Source organism: Oncorhynchus keta, chromosome 28 (genome assembly GCF_023373465.1).
Source record: "Oncorhynchus keta strain PuntledgeMale-10-30-2019 chromosome 28, Oket_V2, whole genome shotgun sequence".
Classification (NCBI taxonomy): domain Eukaryota; kingdom Metazoa; phylum Chordata; class Actinopteri; order Salmoniformes; family Salmonidae; genus Oncorhynchus; species Oncorhynchus keta.
Window position 1 is genome coordinate 34633960 of NC_068448.1, and position 22864 is coordinate 34656823.

A 22864-nucleotide genomic window follows, 5' to 3' on the forward strand; every position below is an offset into this window, starting at 1 on the left:
ATTGATGATTAGTTGATTATTTGAATCGGCTGTGTGGTGTTAGGGCAAAAACCAAAACGTGTACCCCTTGCGGTCCAGAGGACAGAGTTTGGGAAACTTTTTTTTGGGTATTAAATATCAATCTGCAGTTTCAACAATAAAGAAAGTGACACCCAGAAATGTAACCATTTAAACTGACCATCCATGATATCAAAATTATGGTTTTAACCATGTTTTTAGGCTATACAGTGTTTGCTTATAATCAAATTGTTTACAAACTAAGGAGTTTGATGGGGTACGACAATTGAACTAAACTCACGAGGCATTTATAACTTTTATCATTCAATAATCAATGGGTATATATAATGAATTTAAGTCCAAAAATGGATGTAGCAATTGCAGATTGGTCCTTCAAAGTCAGACTTCACCTCCCCTTATCTCTATTCTTTCACAACCTGAGAGAGATGCTGACTAGTCTAAAGCAAGAGGAGGTTTTCCACCCAGATATCTACAGTTATCCCTCTTTACCTGGCTCATGCTTTCTTTGGTACGCTGCATGGTCTCTCTCTGCTGTCTTAACTCTTCCTCCAGAGTGTGGCGAATATGATCCAGCTCGTCCTGTGAAACACAGCAACCCCACACCCCAGGACAGTCACATACATGTAAAACTCCACTCCGTGACTTGGAAATACACTTTATTGACTGTATTTCGAAAACAGCTTTCCTTATATCTTTCATTGTGTAACACAACGAGGTAGAAAATAACCAATAAAAACATAGTCCGTTACCTGCAGGTGGACCTCCCTGAGGTTGCCTGTGAGGTTCTGCGTGTCCAACCTCCTCTCTGCATCCTCCAGTCTCTCCAACAACGTGGCCCTCTCCACCAGCAGGTAGGCCACCTGCTCACTGGTGCTACTGAGGCCAATTTCACCCAAGTCCTCCTGGGCCAGCATCTCCACCACCTCCTTCCTCTGGGAATCTGTCAGACGGTGGAAAGGAGAGCAATTGAGTCAATGCAGTATCTTGCCCAATCCCAAACGGATATTAATCCCAACCACCCAGGTATTTGTGGAGATAGAAATAAACAAGATTCTGTGTCTACACTGTTGTTCAGCCAGCTTTTTACAGAGTGTGCTAAGTGACAACAGTGAGTGCCAGTGAAGACATCTTCCATTGGTCTTGCCTAAATACCTTGCTGGAGCCTAATCTGCTGGAGGTCTGCATGGAGCTGCTCGTTGTCCTGCTCATACTCGGCTGTCAGAGACTCACGCTCCTCCAGCAGGCCACGGATGTGCTCCACATAGTTCTCCACCTGAGACAGACCGATAGCCATCCATGAATGACATTGGATCATGGATGAGGCTACCCCCCATTAGGGATGGTATTGAGAACCGGACCAGTACTTTCCTAGTACCAGTATTAAACTGGACAGAACTGACTGAATCCAATTGGAACTGTTTGTACCGGTTTTCAGTTCTAAACACTGCTACCATGAGTTAAATGAAAAATAAATGTAGAATGCAATGGACTGAATACAGTAGGTCATAGTTTTGATTTAAAACAAGATAGCTGTGGGCAAGACTATTCACCAGAGGTTCACCACAAATGTTATATGAATGCCTCATTAACCATTCTTTAGAACTAGGCATCAGATAACAGAGCCTAGCCTACCATCTGTGGTGACTGGTGTGTTATTATGTGCATTACATCTTAGGCAACTGTTCCAGAACCAATTGTGTAATTTACTTCAAAACGGTTAGCGGGATAACTGTGGTGGGAATTGCTGATCCCAAGTCAGTTCATAGTAATTAGTGTGGTGTCTGCCTCACCTCTTTCATCTCGGTGGCCTGCTGTGTGCGCAGTGTGTGCAGCTCCTGGGTAGCTGTGCGCAGGTCTCCCTCACAATGCAGGAGCTGACGCCACAGGTGCCGCTGACACTCCTCCGCACTTGCCGAGGGAGCCAAGCCGCCCTCCTGCAGACGCAGTGCAATCTGATCCAGCTCCGACGGGACCTGAGCGCCACAACAAAACACAAACAAAATGATACATCATGGTTATTTCCTTTTTATAGGTGATGCCATGTTGTACAATTTTGAGTGATTGAATGATTTAATGGCAAAGCAGTCATTTAACTGTAATGTGATCTCCTTTGTGACACATGGGAAGACGCGCAAAGAGACCCCTGCCAATGCTAAACACTGCCTAACATAGAATTCAATACTGTAATTTGCAAGCCCCGTAACCTGAGACGGCTCATCATTCAACGATGAGACTACAAGGCTAAGACATTGTTCAACATGCTAGTAGGCAGAATTGCTCAACAAACTTTCAAAGAGCATCAGATCTCATCCAACCCCACCTGTTGTTGTGATCTAACAGAAAATATTACTGCCAAGTCAAAATTGTTCTGTTAGGCTAGTGAACTGTCAGTTGTAGGGTTGAGGTATGGACCTCAGCTGGACAATGTGAACTACAATCCCGACACTCTGTTTTAACATTAAGAAATGCTAATAAAACCTGTTTGCGATTCAGTTTTGGAAACCTTTGGAACTTAACTTTCATATCACAGAAATTATTTTACAAAAACATACTGTTAGTTTTTTAAAAATAGAATCCCACAGAGGTGTTTTGCATTGCACATTTACCTAAACTAAAAGAACACTTCTTGAGTTAATGGCAACTTGGGAGGGAACAACAACAAAAACATTGGCTCGTGTAGCTTTATTACACAAAAAACCTTAGTGGAAATCTGTAAAAACAGCTAAGAGTGAGTATCTTTTGTATTTATAAAGTTATTTTTGGATGATAATTAAGTTGTGTTCAATCAAGGTTTGCAAAAGTATATCGCAATCAAGGATTCATGTTTCTAGATAGAGCATTGCACACTTCAATCCCTTCAGCTAATCAAAAGGAATGTGGAATTGGAGTCATGATAAGGGCAAATAGAGCCCTGGGCTAGACTAAGAACTAGCTACTGAAGTTTAGCAACTAAAACATTTGCATTGCATGACATGCAGTTTTAAAATTAACATCTTATCAAGCTGGCTGACTTCATACATATGCCTATCTCGTTTAAATAAGCAAATTCAGGGTTGAGTTTACCTCATCATGATCCATGTCCATACACTAGCTAGATCCAAGGGAGTTGCATCTGCAAGTGATGAACTGTTTCCTTCAGTAAAAAGTTACCAAGTAGCGGGCTACATGGTATACTGTTGAACAGATTGTGGTTTGAAAGGCATGACAAGGATGGTTGCAAGCCAGTGAAATCCATAGACAGCAGTTTAGAACTTCCATCCCAAGTCAATCACCTGAAAAAGATGACAGGGCAACTATAAACAGAGCAAGGAATGAACGACTACAGCTCAGCAAGGCTTAGTCGAGACGATTATAGTTAGCTAGCTAACGTTAGCCCCGTAAAAACATGTATTGAGGAGCTGTCATGATGGTCCACCAGCAGCTACTACGTTAGTTTCTCTCGAGAACCCCAAGGTGGCATTCTACTGCCGTTTATCCTAGACTCGAGTTAACTAGCTAGCGTCTATGAATAGTCTAACGTTACTGACGTTAGCTACTACAGAGAACGAAACTCTGAAGCGTGCACTAATATCTGTCTGACTGATAACATTTCAGGGTGCAATGTCTCACAACAAGTAGGCAGACAACCTCAGTTAACTATCTAGCTATAAAATAGAGGCAGTGCAACGTTAGCCAGTTGGAGTTTAATGAAATTCCTAATCCTGCCCAAAATGTCTGACAACGCCAGAGAAGAAAGACTTGCTAACGTTAGCAATCAGAGTGTTAGCGCCTGCTAACGTCAGGAAAACGAATGATCGCTGACTGCATGCATGCCAAAAAAAAGTTATTAATTAATAGTTGTAGACACAACTGAGCGACTTTAAATCTTGGACGCTTGGCTCGATCAAACGTATTGCACCGACACGTCCAGCATCAGGCAATACATACCAACCTACCTACCCATCTACTTACCTACCTGCCTACCAACCAACCAACAAACCAACCTAGCTAGCTAGCGCCAAAGCTCAGGTGCAGCAGACACTCACTGGTGTATCCAGTAGTCAGCAGGGGTGGACAAGTTTGGTCGCTTCTACAAGCACCTAGGCAACGGAATATACCATTCCGGTGATACGGGGGATACATGGGAAAATCTATCTATTGTGTGATGGGGAGAAATATGTGGCTTTTATCATTTTATACAAAACATGAAATGGTAATAATACAACTATGTACAAAAAAAAGTTCTATACATGTAGTGGTTCTGTATCTGTATAAACCTGAAAACACCAACACGTGGAATAGCAGGGCCAGAATGCACCCACATTTATTCCGGTCAGTACAGTAAATTCCTTTTAAAATGAATGCCTTATAACTGTCTTTAGCCTTCTGTGTGTCATTTAATTTAATTGCTTTGTGGCGTGATTTGCATCTCCATTTCATTGTTGCCAGTCAACTTTGTAACTCACCACACGCCCATGCAAATTAACATAATGGTTTGTGTACTGTACAGCCGCATTTAGGCCTAGCACACTCCCACTCTAAAATGGCTTTTTTTACATTTTATTTTTTCTTATATATCTTTCTTTGGGAGTTAAATATGTGGTGAGCATAAGTAGTGCACTATGATCATATAGACAGACACCAGATGTGGTTTTAACTCAAAGTGAAAGGTTTACAGTAGACAACTTTTCATGTGGTTTGCTGTTCTACCGCTCAAGGGTGGGTCTGGTTTGAGTATTTTTTAGATGGTGATTTTGGACTGAAGGGAGTCAGCAGAGCAAAGGGAGCTCTGTTCAACTAAAAGGAAATGGGCGTTTAGGGTTTCTTTTCTTTAAAAAAAACTCTTCAGCATTCCTCCTCCTTTCCTCCTCATGGAAACTTTGGAAATGGAGTGATTGAAAAAAATAAAGGGGGAGTGGCAAGAGAGGAAAGGAGAGGACCACCAGAGGGGAAACTTTTACAGAGAGGCTGATTCAGAGGACCGTGATATACACAAACTAAGGTGCGTAGAGATTCTTCAATGATAATTCTGAATTTCTGGAGTACATTCACCAGAGAGGTTTGTTATATAAATGTTTTATAGGCCTACTTGTCAGATTCCGATTCAAGAAAAACACGTTCTTAAATCACCAGACTGAAGTAATCAGAGCATAACGCATGGAATTGAGAAAGCTTGTGACTTTAACCATTTTCTATTAATGTTTTGAATTCCATGCTAATTCTCATTCAACTCAACCATTACGTCACATATTAGACCTTCATTCAGTTGTCAGATGGAATTTGTTTCATTTAATAGTACAATTTGACAATCACGATATACCCACCCCAAATTGGGCCCCTCCTAAAGATAGAGATCTATACAGACGTGTTCATCCTTCTACCCTTTTTGCTGGGCTAATTCATCATGTCCCCTGTGGTAAAATTATATTTTTATGTTTATGACTAGCATACTACTACAGAACTACTATGTTCAATGTTTGTAGTGTTGTTGTAATAATATGAGTATGATCTATTAACCTGGATTTGCTCGTTACAAGTTTAAATGTTATAAAGCTAATGTTAAAACCATTTGTTAGCCCAGTCGAAAACGGTTTTGTCCTCCAAATTATGAAGCATTTATTCCCCTTTTCCATCATAGCAGAAGTTTGAGGTTACTTCAGTAAACAACTTGTCACAATTTCTATTTTAACCAGCCCCGCCCTCTCATTTAAGTACATGTTTATTACAGTGACACAGACCAGTCAAAGAGCCGTTTTAGAAATAGTTAAATAGCTCTCTGTTTTGTGGCCTTATGTAAAAGAGTATCCTGTATTTTCACAGCTCAGACTTTCCATTTGCGTTTGGGGTGACATTTATTCGAGCTCAGAAGCACACAGTGGTGGAAAAAGTACAAAATTGTTGAGTTGAGTAAAAGCAAAGATACCTTAATAGAAAATGACTCAAGTAAAAGTCACCCCAGTAAAATACTACTTGAGTAAAAGTCTAAAGGTAACTTGTTTTAAATGTACTTAAGTACAGTAGTTGAAAACATTCTAAATTGTGATACCTGAGTAAAAGTAAAAGTAAATGCCTAACATTAAATTCATTATGTTAAGCAAACCAGACTGCACAATTTTCTTGTTTTTATTATTTACAGACAGACAGGGGCACCTTTCAATACTCAGACATAATTTACAAACACAGTATTTGTATTTAGTGAGTCCACCAGATCAGAGGCAGTAGGGATGACAACACGTTATATTGATAGGTGTGTGAATTGGACCATATTGCTGTCCTGCCTGAGCATTTGAAATGTAATGAGTACTCTTGGTGTCAGGAGGGGGGTTTACTTACACACGTTACACCCCTGAAAGCATAGTAAACCTATGTTATGAAGGGGGTGGGGTGGGGGTGGGGAAGTCATGTGAACCTGATGAAAGACATACATTTGCAAATATTACTTTATATTTAAAAAATGTTTTTAAAGTATTTTAATTTAACCTTCATTTAACTAGTCAAGTCAGTTAAGAACATATTCTAGACCACATGTTTCTTTTTGCCATAATCAAAATATTGTTTTGGCTGCCCTCAAACCAATAAAAACACCAACCAAGCCAAAACTGAAACAATACATGTTGCCTATTACTTGTAAACCATCTGTTATTTCAGCCACATTTCAATCTCCATTTTCTGACAGGGACCCTGTTCAGATGGCGTACTTGCTGATGTTTGTGACCCTGCTGCATCTAATCACCTTGGCCATGCTCTTCATTGCCACCATGGAGAAGGTGAGAGCTCTACTTCACCAATATATCTTTTCATTATTGTTAGTTAAGATGTAAATGTGTGATAAAAGTAGTTCAGCCTTTCTTAAACAATAGGTGTTTACCATACAACACATTTACTTACTTACTGCCTCTCTTTCCCTCTTAGTCCTGGTGGGTATGGGATGGGATGGAGAACTCAGATCTCTGGTATAACTGTAGATTTGACAATGACACTGGAACCTGGTTGTGTGCCTCCTCCAAGGAGACTGGTAAACATATTTTTTACCCCATGAAATCATTGAAATCATCCCTTCCCTGACAGTTTGAGGTGCATATTGATACCACGTTCCTTGTTCTTCCTCAGAGTGGCTCCAATCAGTCCAGGTGTTGATGGTGCTGTCTGTGGTCTTCTCTTCGGTTTCCTTTCTGGTTTTCCTTGGGCAGCTCTTCACAATGTCCAAAGGGGGGCTATTCTACTTCACCGGGTTATGTCAAGTCTTTGCAGGTAATGAAGTGAAAGAATGAACCATCTCTATCTGCCACTAGGACTGTTGTAGTTGATTTTAAAAAGGTCATGTGGTCAGAAAAAGCGCATGGTCCTAACCACCAGTGCTAGATAATGTTTACAAACATTCACACGTGCTGTGAAAGACCAACGAGCTCCCCTTATGGTGAAATACTGCAGTCTCCTTCAAATTCTTTCAGCCTACCCCTGAAAGTTTTTCAGTGCTGTGTTACGGTTGTTTTAATATAGCAATTTGATGAAAGTCTAGTATAGGATTATTTCAACACTAGTGTAGAGTGTGAGTTGTTACAGCCCAAGTCAACCGCTTTGCAATAACCAGAAGACGAACCATTCGCTTGTTCATGAGTACATACCACGTTAGACCTACGACAACATCAATAACAAATGCCTCTTCAGCAAAGCCCTCTTCAGTATGGAATCAATCAAATCATAGGGGTGCTTAACTTCCCCCTTAATTCCTTAATTTCATTCTTTCTTCCCTTTATTTTAGACTTTTCTTGACACTATAAAATAAACAGTGAGCCTAAATTGTGCATGGCATTTTGTTGCTATGCATGCTGACATCCAGTATATAATTTTAGTGTTGCGATTTAGTGACTTTTTCATCCAAATTATCGTTTTCAGCTGGAAGCAAACTCGTACTGATGATTTATGCGAACTTGGAATAGACGCATGGCCGCGGGAAGATGTTTTGGGCTGGGGGTGCTGTAATGTATGTATTTATGTATCAGGGGGTTCTGCACCACCCTCAGCACCCCTACTTCCTGTGGCTATGAATAGGCAAATGTCTTAATGCTGGTTCAGTCACCGATTGACAGCTCATCAGAACAGTCCATACTCAGACTCTTTATTCCTGATGGGAGGCGCCAATTCAGCACTCTGATTGGTGTGGGCACATACTCACACCTGATGCTCCTTTTTGTTGATTATGGGGAGGTAATGCAAACAGAATAATTAACTCCAAAACAGGCAGGGACAACAACATAACACAGTATACAGTAGAGTTGTCTTGATGTGACTCATTTAAGAGGGTTACAGGAAAGAATAGAATAGATGCTTTATTGTCTATTGTTCAACGGAAATGTTTCATTTTGCTGTCACAGTACACCCAGTGCTTGACTTGGGCAGGATCTCACTGGAGCTGAGTACTGGCACCTCAACTTTTCTAGTGCTTAAGCTCCTGCGCTTCTTACAGAATATTAGCTACAAACTGTTGTGGAGCTCCTGCACCTAAATATAAACAGTAACTCCACCCAAAATGAGTAGCGGCACCTATTTCAGTCCAAAGTAAGCCGTGAGTACACCCCTAATTTAGCTCTGGCTTTTGATTCTCTTAGGTCTCACTGCATTTGCGGCTGCTCTCATCTACACGTTGCACAACCAAGAGATCCTCCAGGACTCACGAAAGCTGACCGAGGGACATTTTGGCTACTGTTTTATACTGGCCTGGGTGTGTGTGCCGCTGCTACTCATCAGTGGAGTCATGTACATCCACCTACGTAAGAAAGAGTGACCATGGAAGAGAGGTGAATACTGAGCGCAAACAGAAAAGCATAGTTGTTGACATTGAGCTATAATAATATCAGAGGTGATGGAGCTCAATCACATGAGTACAGATCTGTCTCTGTTACTTTGTTGGTATTTAGAAGCAGCTATTTCTGGTCAATCCAAATATTGATTGGATCTCGGATAAAAGCGAATCTGGTGAAGTTTTTAAATATAGCATGTTTAGTAGCCTATAGAGCATCGGTATACAGTGCTACAGGCAATTATATATATTTTTCCTATTTCCAAAATATCTATGTCTGAAAAAGTCTGAAAGCTCCAAGTCAGTATTTATTGTAATTCTGGGTGACTTATGAAGCCAATGATGACAACTGCCAAAGAAGTGTCGCTGATATATTGCAGAATCAAGCTTGTTTTGATTTGAAATGTATGTATATGAATAGGGAAATATATTTTTGTACTTGCAATATGTAGTCCTATCAGCTAGAGCTGCTCTAACTTTCCTAAATAAAACACATAGAATATGCGTTGAAGTTGTTTCTTATTATATTCTCTTTTATTTATTTGATTGAAATGCTCTTATTTTCAGTTTGCAGGACAAAACACGCCACGTACATCTTTTATATTCAATTCAGTAACAGTTGCCAGTAGTGATCATATCCTGTTGTTCTTTTCCCCCTGAAATGATCTATCTACACATGAAGATAGCAGCAAGGTCACTATAGGTAAAGTTGTCTTCCTGGGCCTAGGATAACAGATAAGACTACACAATTCAACTCAATGGACTAATGTCAGGAAAGGATCAAAGACAGAGTTGAATCATTAGTGTGCATGCAAGTCCACTCTAGATACTTGACATTCAATGTGCCAAAGGGGCATAATGGATGCAGATTGGATATGGAGTTACAATAAAGACTTGATTTGATGTGGTGCCAGACATAGCATACATAAAAGATAAGTTGCTTTTTTTTGTTATCCTGTGCATGCTTTTCTCTTCTGCGAAAAACAACAGCTGACTCAAAGAGGGTGTGTCAGATTTCAAAATGCTTCGGGATAAACGTGAGAATCCTCGGCCGAAGGAGGCTATTGAGGAGAGGGGAAAACTCCTCCGTTTTGCTTATTAACGAATTGACACTCCTATTATGGAGGAGAGGAGGACGGAGGAGTCGAGGAGAGGACAGACTTTTTCCAATAGAGAATCTCTCGGAGAGAGAAAGGAAAAGAGGGGAAAGGGACAGGAGGGAGATAAGATAGAGGAGTAGAGTACTAATAGACACATAGACTGTTCTCTCCGCTACTACAAGGCAAGTGGTACCGATGCACCAAGTCTGGAACCAACGGGACCCTGAACAGCTTCTACCCCACAGCATAAGTCTGCTAAATAGTTAACCAAATAGCTACCCGGACTTTCTGCATTGACCTGTTTTGCACTAACTTTTCTTCTCTATTTTCTTTCTCTCTGCATTGTTGGGAAGGGCCCGTAAGTAAGCATTTCACTGTTAGTCCACATCTGTTGTTTACGAAGCACAAATAACATTTCATTTAATTTAATTGAATATGTAATTGGTCCACAGAGTAGATCTTCAAATAAGGACTCAAATTTCAAACAAAACACTATTGTATTTCTATCACTTGTTTGAACATTTTCTGTTGACAACATCTTTGTCTACTGACACCCCTTCAAAGGTCTGAATACAGCTATCTACTGATCTTTCAACGCAAGCAAGCTGTCATACTTTGAACTGTTCAATGTACAAGCACTAAAACAATACATGGAAAACACTGGTTTCATAGTCTTTGGAACTTGTCTTGGAGTCATTGAAATCTAGGGGTAGACACAACAACAACAACAATAACAGCAACATGTGTCTTTGTTGCCAGACTATGGCAGCCATCAGCAGTCCACCAGTGTGCTCCATCTGCCTGAAGATGTTCTCAGACCCAGTCACCACCACATGTGGACACAGCCTCCACTTGGCTTGTATCGGTGGATACTGGGGAAGTAGTGACCAGTACCGGTGTCCACTCTGTAATAAGAGATTCCAGAAAAGACATGAGGTTGAGGTTGTTGAGAAATCTAAAGCTACACATACTGCCCAATGTGAAGTGTTAACCTCGGCCCCAGCCACAGCGAGACATGGAGAAGAAAAGAGCCTGGCAGTGTTTTCAATGGATGGAATCTCATCACCCTGGTAACCCGTAACCACATATTCACTTGGAGCCTGACAAACCACTGGTGGAGTGGGGAGAAAAGTTTATATGTACTGTGTGTGGATGATGGACCCATGCATTAGTAAGGAACAAACCAATGAGACATCTCTTTGTAAATGTATTTTTGTTTCAGTTAAGAAAGGGCAGTCAGAAATGCATCAGATGATCCAGGAGATAATGGAGAAGGTTAAAGAGGTCAAATGCTCAGTGGAGCTCAGCAAGATGAGTCAACATTGTCAAAACCAACAATGACTGCTATGTGTGACTTAGTTGACATGGCACCTACTACCACACTCTGTTCAAAGGCACTTAAATATTTTGTCTTGTCCATTCACCCTCTGAATGGCACACATACACAATCCATGTCTCAATTGTCTCAAGGCTTAAAAACCCGTCTCCTCCCCTTCATCTAAACTGATTGAAGTGGATTTAACAAGTGACATCAATAAGGGATCATAGTATTCACCTGGTCAGTCTGTCATGGAAAGAGCAGGTGTCCTTAATGTTTTGTACACTCAGTGTACACATTTTCAGGAAAATGTGTCATAAAATGTATTATTTATCTGATCAAAAGTTAAATATGTTCATACAGAACAAACGTTTAAATACGCGGATCTGTTTGTATTTGTTGGATGCCTGTGTTTCTGTGCTATTCTCTTTTTTAAACAAGTAATACCATCAAAGGTCGTCTCCATAGCAACCTGAAGCGTTCAGGAAACAAATTGTAAAACATGTTCTTCTCACCGAACAATAGCAGACAGGGTAAACTTTTATTTAGTTTATCATGAGCTCAACAACGAGGAGTAAATCTCATGTTTCGGTACTGACGTCAGCGATAAATCCACTTGCAAACCCACGAGGAGCGAAAAAGCTTTGTGAGCTTTGTCAAAACCTTGCTTACCTGCAATGCACCAAATGTCGAGTAACTTTCTACTGGTAAGTTTATGAAGTAACGTTAGTAGTCGACATAGCTAGCTGGCAAAGATAGTACTTAAATGACCATAAATAATTATTGCCATTGTTTAAATATGGCTCCACTTTTTTTGTTGTGTAACTAGTGGACTCCGGTAGTTAGCTACACAACAATAACAACGTGCTAGTAAGTTGCAGTAGTTAAAAGCTTCTGACTTGTAAGTTTTATGAAAAATACATCTGACCAGTTTCAATACTAGGTGGCAGTGTTTAGCTAGCTACAAAAGTATTACTAGAGAGCACTAAAAGCAGACTTGTGTTTGCCTCAGTCAAAATGTGGTACTGGAAACAGTTGGAAAGCAAGTTAGCTCTTCTGAAGCATATTTTTAAGAGAATAATGTCAAGTGAATTATGCCTAAGCCCTATCACGTGGTCTCTGAAAGAGTGCACCCTTATGTAATAGCAAGTCCTACTGAATTTCTAGTTTTATATGCTACATTTAAAATCACAATCCTTACTTCGTTCTTCATCCAAACAGTAGCCTCGCCACTTGGTTTGCTGTATTTGCTGAATTTGTCACTTTTGGGAGAGCTAAGCTTCTTACTAATACAATGCCTTCAGAAAGTATTCACACCCCTTGACTTTTCCCCCAAGAAATTTTGTTACAGCCTGAATTTAAAATGAATTAAATTGCGATTTTTTTGGGGGTCATGTTGTTGCACACTATATCCCATAATGTCAAAGTGGTATGATGTCTTCAGTTTTTTTTATATATATATATTTTTTTACAAATTAATACAAAATTAAAAGCTGAAATGTCATGAGTCAATAAGGATGAAACAAACCCCTTTGTTATGGCAGGAGTAAAAATGTGCTTAACAAGTCACGTAATAAGTTGCATGGACTCTAGTGTTTAACATAAATAGTGTTTAACATAATTTTTGAATGAACTCTACCTCATCTCTGTACCCCACACATACTGTAAGGTCCCTCCCTCAGTCTAGCAGTGAATTACAAAGATCAGGGAGGTTTTCCAATGCCTCCCAAAGAAGGGCACCTATTGGTAGATAGGTACAAAAACCACAAAAAAAAACAGACATTGAATATCCTTTGAGCATGGTGAAGTTATTAATTAGTCTTTGGAAGGCGTATCAATACACCCAGTCATTACAAAGATACAGGTGTTCTTCCTAACTCAGTTGGCAGAGAGGTAGGAAACTGCTCAGGGATTTCACTGTGAGACCAATGGTGAATTTAAAATAGTTACAGAGTTTGTCTGTGATAGGAGAAAACTGAGGATGGATCAACAACCTTGTCGTTACTCCACAACACTAACCTCATTGACAGAGGGAAAATAAGGAAGCCTGTACACAATAAAAAATATTCCAAAACATGTATCCTGTTTGCAATAAGGCACTAAAGTAAAACTTTAAAAAATGTGGCAAATAAATTAAGTTTGTCTTGAATACAACGCTCTATGTTTGGGGCAGGTATGACCTGGGTGTCCTGACTCTCTGTGGTCACTAATGACCCCATGGAATTTATTGTAAGAGTAGTGGTGTTAACCCCAGTGTCTTGGCTAAATTCCCAATCTTGTACTCATACTATCATGGCCACCTAATCATCCCCAGGTTCCAATTGGCTCATTCCTCTCCCCTGTAACTATTCCCCAGGTTGTTGCTGTAAATTAGAATTTGTTCTAAGCAACTTACCTGGTAAAATAAGGTTTAAATAAATCTAATTAAATCCCCAGTGACCGGGTTAGGTTTTGACTTAAATCTACTTCACAATCTGTGGCAAGACTTGAAAATGGTTATGTAGAAATGATCAATTATCAATTTGACTGTACAATCCAGGTGTGCAAAGCTCTTAAAAACATACCCAGAAAGACAGCTGTAATTGCGGCCAAATGTTATTCTAACATGTATTGACTCAGGGGTGTGAATACTTATGTAAATGCAATATTTCATTTTCAATACATTTCTAAAAATATGTTTTCTCTTTGTCATTATGGGGTATTGTGTGTAGATGCGTGAGACACTTGTTTTGTATAATTTTTTTTATTCAGGCTGTAACACAACAAAATGTGCAATAAGTCAAGGGGTATGAATACTTTCTGAAAGCACTGTACATAATATGACCTAGTGCTTGGTGACAGCCTTCCACTAGGCCTAAGATTTAAGGGATGAGACACTAAATCCATTCCCTCTGAGGGAGCTTAAAAGTGTGTTATATCCCTGGCTCTATTCCCCCTGCTGCATCTCTTCTTTTAAAATGCATTTCTCTCATCCTGCAAGTATTCTCCAAAACAAGAGAAAAACTAGCCTACTTCTGGGGCCAGCTGTCTGCCTACGTCCCGATTTAATACACGTCTCCGTACCAAGGGTCTGGATAAACACTGCCATGCTGCGGAGCAACAGCTACAATCCCAACTAGCCAAACACATTATGGTCTACAGACTCAGAGTTAGGGACCTTCAATGAATGAGAAAGTACAGGTCTGTGTCCTTAGGATCCCCTTGACTCTTGTGTGAGTGCATAGTAAGTGCATGCACATTTCAGCCCTTGTGAGCCAGCCCATATGCTGTGTTATTGCCATGACGTGACTGAAACTCCAGACCAGTAAAAACACATTGGAATGTTCAAGCACCGCAGAAAGAAAACATGAGGAAACTCAGACAGTTCCAACCCATTGGGAAAATAGCAAGATGCATGAAATTATAAACCTGTTATTTAATGGCATACAATTTAGGATACCTTTAGGGGAATTTAAATATGTTGCACATGGATTCAAATCATAGCTTAGGCCTATGCCTTCTTATTAAACTGTTAGAGAAGGCAATGTGACTTATGCAGGCAGACTGATGTCTCATCTCGTCTAGTGTCGCTTAAAATGTTTCTGTAGACAGATCTACGCATGACATGCCAATGCATACAAGTACAGGTATAATGTCTTCAAAACAACGTTCCGGAAAACAAGAAATGTAAGTAAGTACTGTGAGAAACCACATTGCTCACATCCAGTCCTGTGTGATTCGCACAGCAGGGTCAGCTAGGACAAAGGGAAGGGAGCCCATTTTGGAGATTGGAATGCAGCCCATGTCTCTTTTTCTTTTTTTTCAGTGACACGGAACACCAGCAGGCTGACTGGGTAGGAATCCATGAGAAGATCTGCCAGCTGCTCATCCCCATCCGCACCGCAATGCCCTTCCACAGCCTGCAGGCGGACAGAGACCACCACCGCGCCCAGATACTGCACAGACAAGTGAGGATCAGACACTCACCAGGGTCTCATTCATTAGGGCACACCAAAGTGAAACGTTTTTGTTTTGTTTTTAAGGGAAACAAAAACCATCGATTCTTATGGATAAGTCCAGTTAGGGAGGCTCATTCAGTCCTTTTCTACTGTTTGTTGTCTAATGAATATGAACCTGAATAGAGATAGCTGAACCCCAAATCAATGTTTTGTCAGACATTTGCATAGCTAAAGAGTAATTTGAGGACAAGAGGATTTCATGCCATCTGTTAATTAAGAGCCTATACAACATTTTAGAAATCTGTAGCCCTCAATCGCAAATTACGTCTGTAGAAATGTCCGATAACTTTGATTTTGTGCGGAAACAACCTACGGAAAAGCATGCCCTGTACTGTAACTGTCGTGTCTTTGCCTGGTGTAACCCCTGTTTAGGAGGAGCTGATTGAGATCTCCAGGGCTGTGGCTCAGAAGAAGCTGTTCGAGGGGAAGTATCAGGAGTCACTGCCTGCCGCCCAGCTCTCCCTGCGCTGTGCTATGGATGTCTACGGCCCCAGTGCTGTCCAGCTGGTCCCTGCATACCTCCTGCTGGCGGAGGCAAATGTGGGTGAGTCACAAGATGGAGGAAACTCCCCATGAGCTGGCAGTTTTACCAAAGAACCACAGGAAGGCAGAGACCAAATCGATTCAAATGCAGCTATGAGATACTATTGTATTTACAATATTCATGCAAGGGTAGTAGTGGATACATTAGATTTTAGAGAACCTGCACTGTGTCTTCAGTCCATTTTCAGCATTGTGTTGAACTCAAATCATTGCTGATCTGTGTCGAACTCTTTGTGGAAACACTGATCCATTCCTTCCGGGCCGAATCTTACTTGGGAACCGTGCTATTTCATTTCGCTGCACTCGCAATAACAATAATATCTGCTAAACACGTGTATGTGACAATAGAATTTGATTTGATTTGAATTCGCTCTCAACTCTCCCATTTCCGCTAAAGTCAGAGATACGCACATGGATCTAAAGCTAGTGTTCAGCCTTCACAGTCAATAGTCCTGCCCTGTAGATTCATGATTTAGATGTTGAGACCCTTACCTCTGATCTGTAGGCCCATAGTTCTGTGCTGTTTAAGTTTAGTTTTGACCTGGATGTGACCTTTGACCCTGCTACTCTGACCTGTAGAGTGACCAATGCCACTGAACTGTAGACTGTTGTTGTGTTGCGAATGACCCATTCCTCTGCTCCCCTCCCCCCAGGTCTGGGCAGTCTGTCCCAGGCAGAGGGGTACCTGTCTCAGGCAGAGTGGACGGTGATGAAGACGCCCGAGTGTAGCCACACCGTCCGCCACCAGCTGCACCGCAACCTGGGTCGCCTCTACACCGCCACGGAAAACCTGGAGGGAGCGCTATTGCACTTTGCCAACGACGTGAGTGTCAAAGCTTATCAGTGGTCAAATCTACCAGTGCTTCAAAACCACATATTTACTATGGCAGTCAAACTATAGGGGGGGCATTTCAATTGTGTGAAGTGGCTTCCTCTCTTTGTTTCTTTGGTGAAAAGATGGGATTTAGTGGGTCTACTTCATATTTACTAATTTCAGGGTTAGAGAGTAACAGATTACATGTAACATATTACAAAACAAAAATAACTGAAATCCGTTACTTTACCAGCAAAAATATTGTAGTCAGATTATAGATACTTTTGAAAAACTGGATGATTACTTGACACCTTTCTGTTTTATCAATGACACTCAAATCAGCATTGAAAAAAGGCACAAGTTTAAGTTTGTTACACATGAGTAAACAAACTTAAACCACAAGTCAGAGACCACTATGATGACACACCAAGTGTGTTTGATGGATAGCGGGAAAAGAGCAGGAATAGACATTTATAGGCTACAGTCCAAGTATGTCTTCCAACGCTGTCTGCATCCAAATATTATTCCGTTTTAAATAAATGTTTGGAGGTAAGGACGACAGCAGTGGTGTAGCCTATGGGCGATACTGATATCAGTTATTATTGATATCTACATCGCGCATTGATGTGAATCACACTGCTGGCAGAACTTAGCGATTTCCTCTAGATGGGCCAGCGGCAAAACCAAAATTGGCTATGTAAAAACGTATGAAAACCAACATTTGCTTTTTAGTCTTAATTTAAGGTTAGGTTAGGCATTAGGGTTAGCAGTGTGGTTAAGGTTAGGGGTAAGGTTAAGGTTTAGTTTAAAATCTGATTTTCTGACTTTGTGGCTGTGCCAGCTAGTAACCACTGTGCAGAGCTCCCTCCAGAACAAGGTTAATGTCGAAAAACAGAACCTGCACTTTTAAAGATCCAATGCAGCCGTTTTCATCTCAATATCAACTACTTCCTGGGTAACAATTAAGTACCTTATTGTAATTGTTATCAGTTAAAATGGTTAAAAAATATATATATATTTTGCTAGGACGGTCTTGGAGTGGCCTGAGTGGAGACGGGAAAACTGAAAGCTAGCTGTTATTGGCAGTCTTTATTATTGGTCTATTAACTAATTTAGCGCCTGGTGATGTCACCAGGCAGGCCAGAAATCCATCGCACCAAAACAGGCTGACATTTCAGGTAGCCTTTTTAAATAGCTTTTACAACAAAAGGACATTATCATCATTTTCACAATGTCACAGTATTATTTCAAACTCATTGTGTGGAAGTATATATAAAACACAGAAATATCTAGTTTTTGACTGCACTGGACCTTTAAGGGGAAAGTAATCTAAATGTAACTGAAAGTAAACAGATTGAATTACTGAGTTTGTGTAATCCAAAAATTATGTTACAGATTACAATTTTGGACAGGTAACTAGTAACTGTAATGGATTACATTTAGAAAGTAACATACCCAACCCTAATAATCTGAAAACACAATGATCGCAGTGCAGATTATAAGGAGTTTTACAGTATTGTTTTAAACTAATCAGGGCCTGTATTCACAAAGTGTCTCTGAGTAGAAGTGCTGGCTAACCTGATCCTAGATCAGCACTCCTACTCTGAGACGCTTGATACATATGCTCTTTTGCATGTCCAAAATGTTAGCTCCGTGTTCACTGAAGTTTGCTATCCCCATGCCAAACATAAGTACCAGTGGAGAATCTCAGGAATTATGGATGCACTTTGACTACCTATTTGAATAGAGGTATAATATACTGAAATATTCCAGATCTGAACCTGTTTCTTTGGTTTTCAGGTGTACTATGCCAGTGAGGAGTATGGCTTGGATAACATTGTCACTTGTGGTGGCTACTTTCTGATGGCCAATGTCTTTATCAAGCAAGAAAAGATGGATATTGCCAGTTCCTTATACACTGAGGTAAAATTTAAATATGTGCCTGACAGTAAAACTGAAGATAAAATACTGTGTTATCATGATTATATTACTGGTCTAGTAGCATTAAAACAGCAAATGTGTCCATGAAAACATAGTGTTTTGGTGTGTTAGTTTGCCTGACTACTTTTTTGTGTCTGACTTTACAGGTAGCAAGTACATGGCACTCTCACCTCACCAAACTTTTGGAGACGCATACTCCAGGATCCATGACGCTGGAGCACTCTTTTGGTGGGTACAGCTTCATATCAAATAGATACCGAGGACTGCTGAGAAATATGTATACATTCTTTGGTGGTGCGTATATGTGTAGTGCATCTACAACAGGTTTATGTATTGACAAATCATTCAAACCAAGACTAAATGAAAATGGAAACTTGATCAGATAATGGCTCCCGAGTGGCGCAGCGGTGTAAAGCACTGCATCTAAGTGCTAGAGGTGTCACTACAGGCCCTGGTTCGATTCCAGGCTGTATCACAACCGGCCGTGATTGAGTGTCCCATAGGGCGGCGCACAATTGGCCCAGCGTCATCCGGTTTAGGGTTTGGCTGGGGTAGGCCGTCATTGTAAATAAGCATTTGTTCTTAACTGACTTGCCTAGTTAAATTAAGGTAAATAAAAAATAAATGAAGATTATGACGCTGTTGAATTAGCATCAGCTCCTTCAGTCAAAGTCAATACCCAGAACCATTGTGAACAGATTGATGGTAGATGATAATAAATTGTTGACACACAGAGATAAATTAAATTGGTCTATTTAATTCTGTGGGCTCACTACTAACAGCCACATGCTGCAGCCAATCACACACTTAATAAACAACACCACTGCCAGCTCTAAGTGGCTTGATGACATCAGTAGGAATCATCATCTCCACCAGCCCAACAGCATTTGGCTTCATTCGTGGATCACTGAAAATAAGGTCAGTGGTGCTAAATTTAGCATCTTACCCTGACGTGCTATCCTAGAGCTAAACCCCAGCTTTAAATCGACAGTGCTGGGGGCTGACTAAGACCATTCATGACACATCTCTGGCTGTTGCAGCATCCGACACCGCCTCTCTGCTGCTGCCCTGCCCTAGTCACTATGCTAAGCTTGTTAGCGGCAATGCAATTCCCCAGGATTTTCAGGCGAGCCACCACTGCAGAGCATGAGCTTGCTGTTAGCTCACACCGGTCAGTTTCTGCTGGGATGTGTCTTCATCTCCTCTATTATGTGCGTTCTGGCACAGGATGGCTATTATGCGCGCCCCAGGTTGGGTGCTACTGTTGGCTACATCTACTCATTGGTGGTGGATGAAGTAGGTTGACCCTGTCACGGCCACCCCAAACACATAAACAATGTAAAGCGCTTTGGGACCTGGTGACGAACGTTATATAAAACCAATCCATGAACATAAATGTGTGTGTTTGTGTGATTTCTAATGATCCCCATGCACATAAAGCCCCTGCCTAATGGGACAACCACATAGCAGGCTTAACTTGCACAGCCATAAATTGTCCATCTTTTTTTTATATTTTTGTCCATCACTTAAACAATGGGAATGAACCAGGAAGATCCATTTTAGGCTATGCCTACTGGAATTCCTAACAGTTTGGTTGTTGTCAGTGAAATATGAAGTCCCCCCCCACCACCCCAAATCTTCCATTTACATACATGATTTGTGTGAGAGTCTATTGTAAATGAATTAGATTGTTCTATAGTCTGGCTAGGCATGACAGATAATGAAAAAGCAGGAAACCTATATTTCAGTTAGTATTCAGTGGTCACAGTCAATAATTCTGCCCTGAAGACTCATGAAGTTGAGACCCTTACCTCTGATCTGTAGGCCCATAGTTCTGTGCGGTTTAGGTTTAGTTTTGACCTGGAAGTGAATTCATTAGCATAAATTTGTGTGTGTTTTATATTGATCTCCATGCAGATGAAGCTCAGCAGGCGGAAGCAGACCAGATGCTAAGGGCCATGCTGAAGGTTCAGGAGAGTAGCCCCAAGCAGGCTACGGCCCAGAACACCCTCGTGGCCCACTCTCTGGCCATGCTGTGGTTCCTGGGAGGATCCCCAGACAAGGTGAGGTGTTATGATGACCAGTGATCTGGTGACACCCTGACACATTTTCCTCCACCATGTGCTTCCCATGGAGTGCTGTCTAGAGACAGGATTAGTTTCTAATTGGTAAAGCTTTAAAGATTATCACTCTGGGGGGATTTAGTGGGACTCGATGCGACTGGCTTGATACTCTAACTGCCCTCCCCGGGCTTCTGGCCAGGCAACTTCTCTCTGATCTCGCAAGTATGCTAGTGCTTAGTGGGGGATTTTGGGAGTGTTATCCAAGGATGTAGCTAGTATGCATATCTATGAGAAAGGAGAAAGGTCATGCAAATGGAGAGAAGGATTTGCCAGGAGAAGTTTAATAGTTGACATTGTGAAGGTCACTCAATCCCACTGACCAACGAATTACCCAAGGAGGGAGTCTCTGAGTTTAATGCATCATAGTAGTCCCAGCTGATTCAAATGATCAAAGCTTGATGATTAGTTTATTATTTGAATCAGCTGATTAGTGCCAGCTGATTCAAATGATCAAAGCTTGATGATTAGTTTATTATTTGAATCAGCTGATTAGTGCCAGCTGATTCAAATGATCAAAGCTTGATGATGAGTTGATTATTTGAATCCGCTGAGTAATGCTAGGGCAAAAACCTAAACGTTCACCACTTGGGGTCCTGAGGAATGAGTTGGGAAAACCCCTGAGTTATGGTCTTTAGTTCAATAGGACACAATGTCTTGGCGAGAGTAAATAACACACAAACCCCGAACGTCTCCCACGTCTGCTTCGATCTCTCCAGTCCCTCCCTCGCTGTTGTTGCAGGGATCAGGAGCAGCAGCTCTCGTCACATGACAACAAAGATAGTAAGAGGAGTTGGCTAAAGGACACGCAGTAGAGATCTGGAGCAGGCTATGATTGATCGACCTTCAATGGGGGTTGAATGAAGCTCAGCTTGGCTAGCCATTACAGTGCATCTTACTGACAGTTGCTTGTCACCTATACCTCATCTGCACGGATCTGAAAAGGAAAGTGGGAGAAGCCAAAGAGAGGAGACTTGGTTTTAAATGCTCTGTTCTTTCAGATCAGTGTGGTTGAAGGAGAAATATGAGGACAGGAAGCCACCATTAGAGATGACTGAAATTCACCTATAGTCTGACTAGGCATGACAGACAATGAAAAAAGCAGGAAAACCAAGGACACATTTTTCATTCAATACCATATTTCAGTAGTGGTGTAGAAACATATCTATTTTCCCCATTGTCCGTAATAACTGGAAAAAGTTAGATTCCCTTTACAGTTGGATGCTTCCAGAATTAGGCAAGTGTGTAAACTGGCTACATTGGTATGGATGAAGATACTGAATAAGCCTTACTGTGGCAGGTTTTATTGAATCTATCCAAAATACTGACTGCACTTAATTTCCATTGCTTACATTTGTCAATAAACAAAACATTTTTAGATATTGCCTGAATCATTTCAGTTCAATACCTTTCATCGTGGTGCATTAACATCAGAAGATTTGTATTTATTTTGTCTGGTTTGTAAAACGTCCCAGGCAGTGTCTCAGTAGTTCCAAATACTTTTCTTTCCTCGTCTTCATTCCTTCATAGTCGCTGATAGATCAAAGGACTGGATATGTTTTCAACTGTCCTTTCAGATCAGTGAGCATGGTGCTAAGGAAGCTTTTATAGACTGTTGGGGCAAAGCCCAATTTTACAGTGATACATATTACATACATACATAAATTAATATACTGTGTATATACACACAACAGGCAGTGGGTGCAATGGCTTTACTGTGTGTGTGTTTTGTCAGGCACTGGAGTTTGGCAGGAAGGCCCTGCAGTCCAGCCAGCTGGTCCCAGACCATAGCCTAACAGAGCCCATCCAGGGCCTGCTGCAGCTGGCAGCAGAGAGAGGCCCACACCTTACCATCGCAAGCTGACTGCCCGCCCGCCTGACCGCCGGTCTTCTTGACTGCCTGTCCATCCACCAGCCGGCTACCTCAGCACAACACAAAAGAAGCACACTCTATACATGAAAAAATGGGCCATAGTAGAATCATTACAGAATAAAAGATGTTGTGACTTTCCATGGTGACTTCTGATAGGATGTGACTGAACAGTAAGGATGTGTCATACCGGTATGTGTGTTTTTGAGTTGAGAATAGAAAAGACCCATGATGCAGACATGTTGGGAGAGGTACATTTCAGATGTGATGTTCAGGCTCATATATGTCCACACTTGAGACATCTTCTATTCCCATTTGTGGGTATTAAGTATGCAATTACACTGTTGCCATGTAGTTTCTAAA

General features: G+C 41.1%; 3 protein-coding genes across 9 annotated transcripts in view; 2 read left to right on the top strand and 1 right to left on the bottom strand.

Moving 5' to 3' along the window:
- ccdc30 (coiled-coil domain containing 30) overlaps window positions 1-4078 on the bottom strand; it is a 42524-nt gene extending 38446 nt beyond the window's left edge. For 3 of the 7 annotated variants that reach the window (XM_035740857.2, XM_035740856.2, XM_035740855.2), the window contains exons 1-5: window positions 3082-4021; window positions 1809-1991; window positions 1171-1291; window positions 768-958; window positions 508-597 (exon numbers count right to left, since the gene is read on the bottom strand). In XM_035740857.2, the coding sequence (XP_035596750.1) occupies window positions 508-597; window positions 768-958; window positions 1171-1291; window positions 1809-1991; window positions 3082-3102 (606 nt within the window). In that variant the 5' untranslated portion in view covers window positions 3103-4021. Of the gene's footprint in view, window positions 1-507; window positions 598-767; window positions 959-1170; window positions 1292-1808; window positions 1992-3081 lie in introns of all 7 variants that reach the window. The other 4 variants (XM_035740853.2, XM_035740852.2, XM_035740854.2 and 1 more) reach the window with 4 other exon arrangements.
- A 755-nt stretch (window positions 4079-4833) lies between these two features.
- LOC118361098 (epithelial membrane protein 3-like) lies at window positions 4834-9301 on the top strand. Its single transcript, XM_035740860.2, has 5 exons — window positions 4834-4999; window positions 6674-6764; window positions 6910-7012; window positions 7108-7248; window positions 8607-9301. Exons 2-5 carry the CDS (start codon window positions 6687-6689, stop codon window positions 8780-8782), a joined length of 498 nt encoding a protein of 165 aa, XP_035596753.1. The 5' UTR covers window positions 4834-4999; window positions 6674-6686; the 3' UTR covers window positions 8783-9301.
- Window positions 9302-11674: 2373 nt separating this feature from the next.
- zmynd12 (zinc finger, MYND-type containing 12) lies at window positions 11675-22644 on the top strand. Its single transcript, XM_035740859.2, has 8 exons — window positions 11675-11922; window positions 15021-15162; window positions 15586-15757; window positions 16410-16579; window positions 18371-18493; window positions 18658-18739; window positions 20429-20574; window positions 22367-22644. The coding sequence occupies exons 1-8, from the start codon at window positions 11771-11773 to the stop codon at window positions 22493-22495; spliced, it is 1116 nt and encodes a 371-aa protein (XP_035596752.1). The 5' UTR covers window positions 11675-11770; the 3' UTR covers window positions 22496-22644.
- Window positions 22645-22864: the final 220 nt, after the last annotated feature.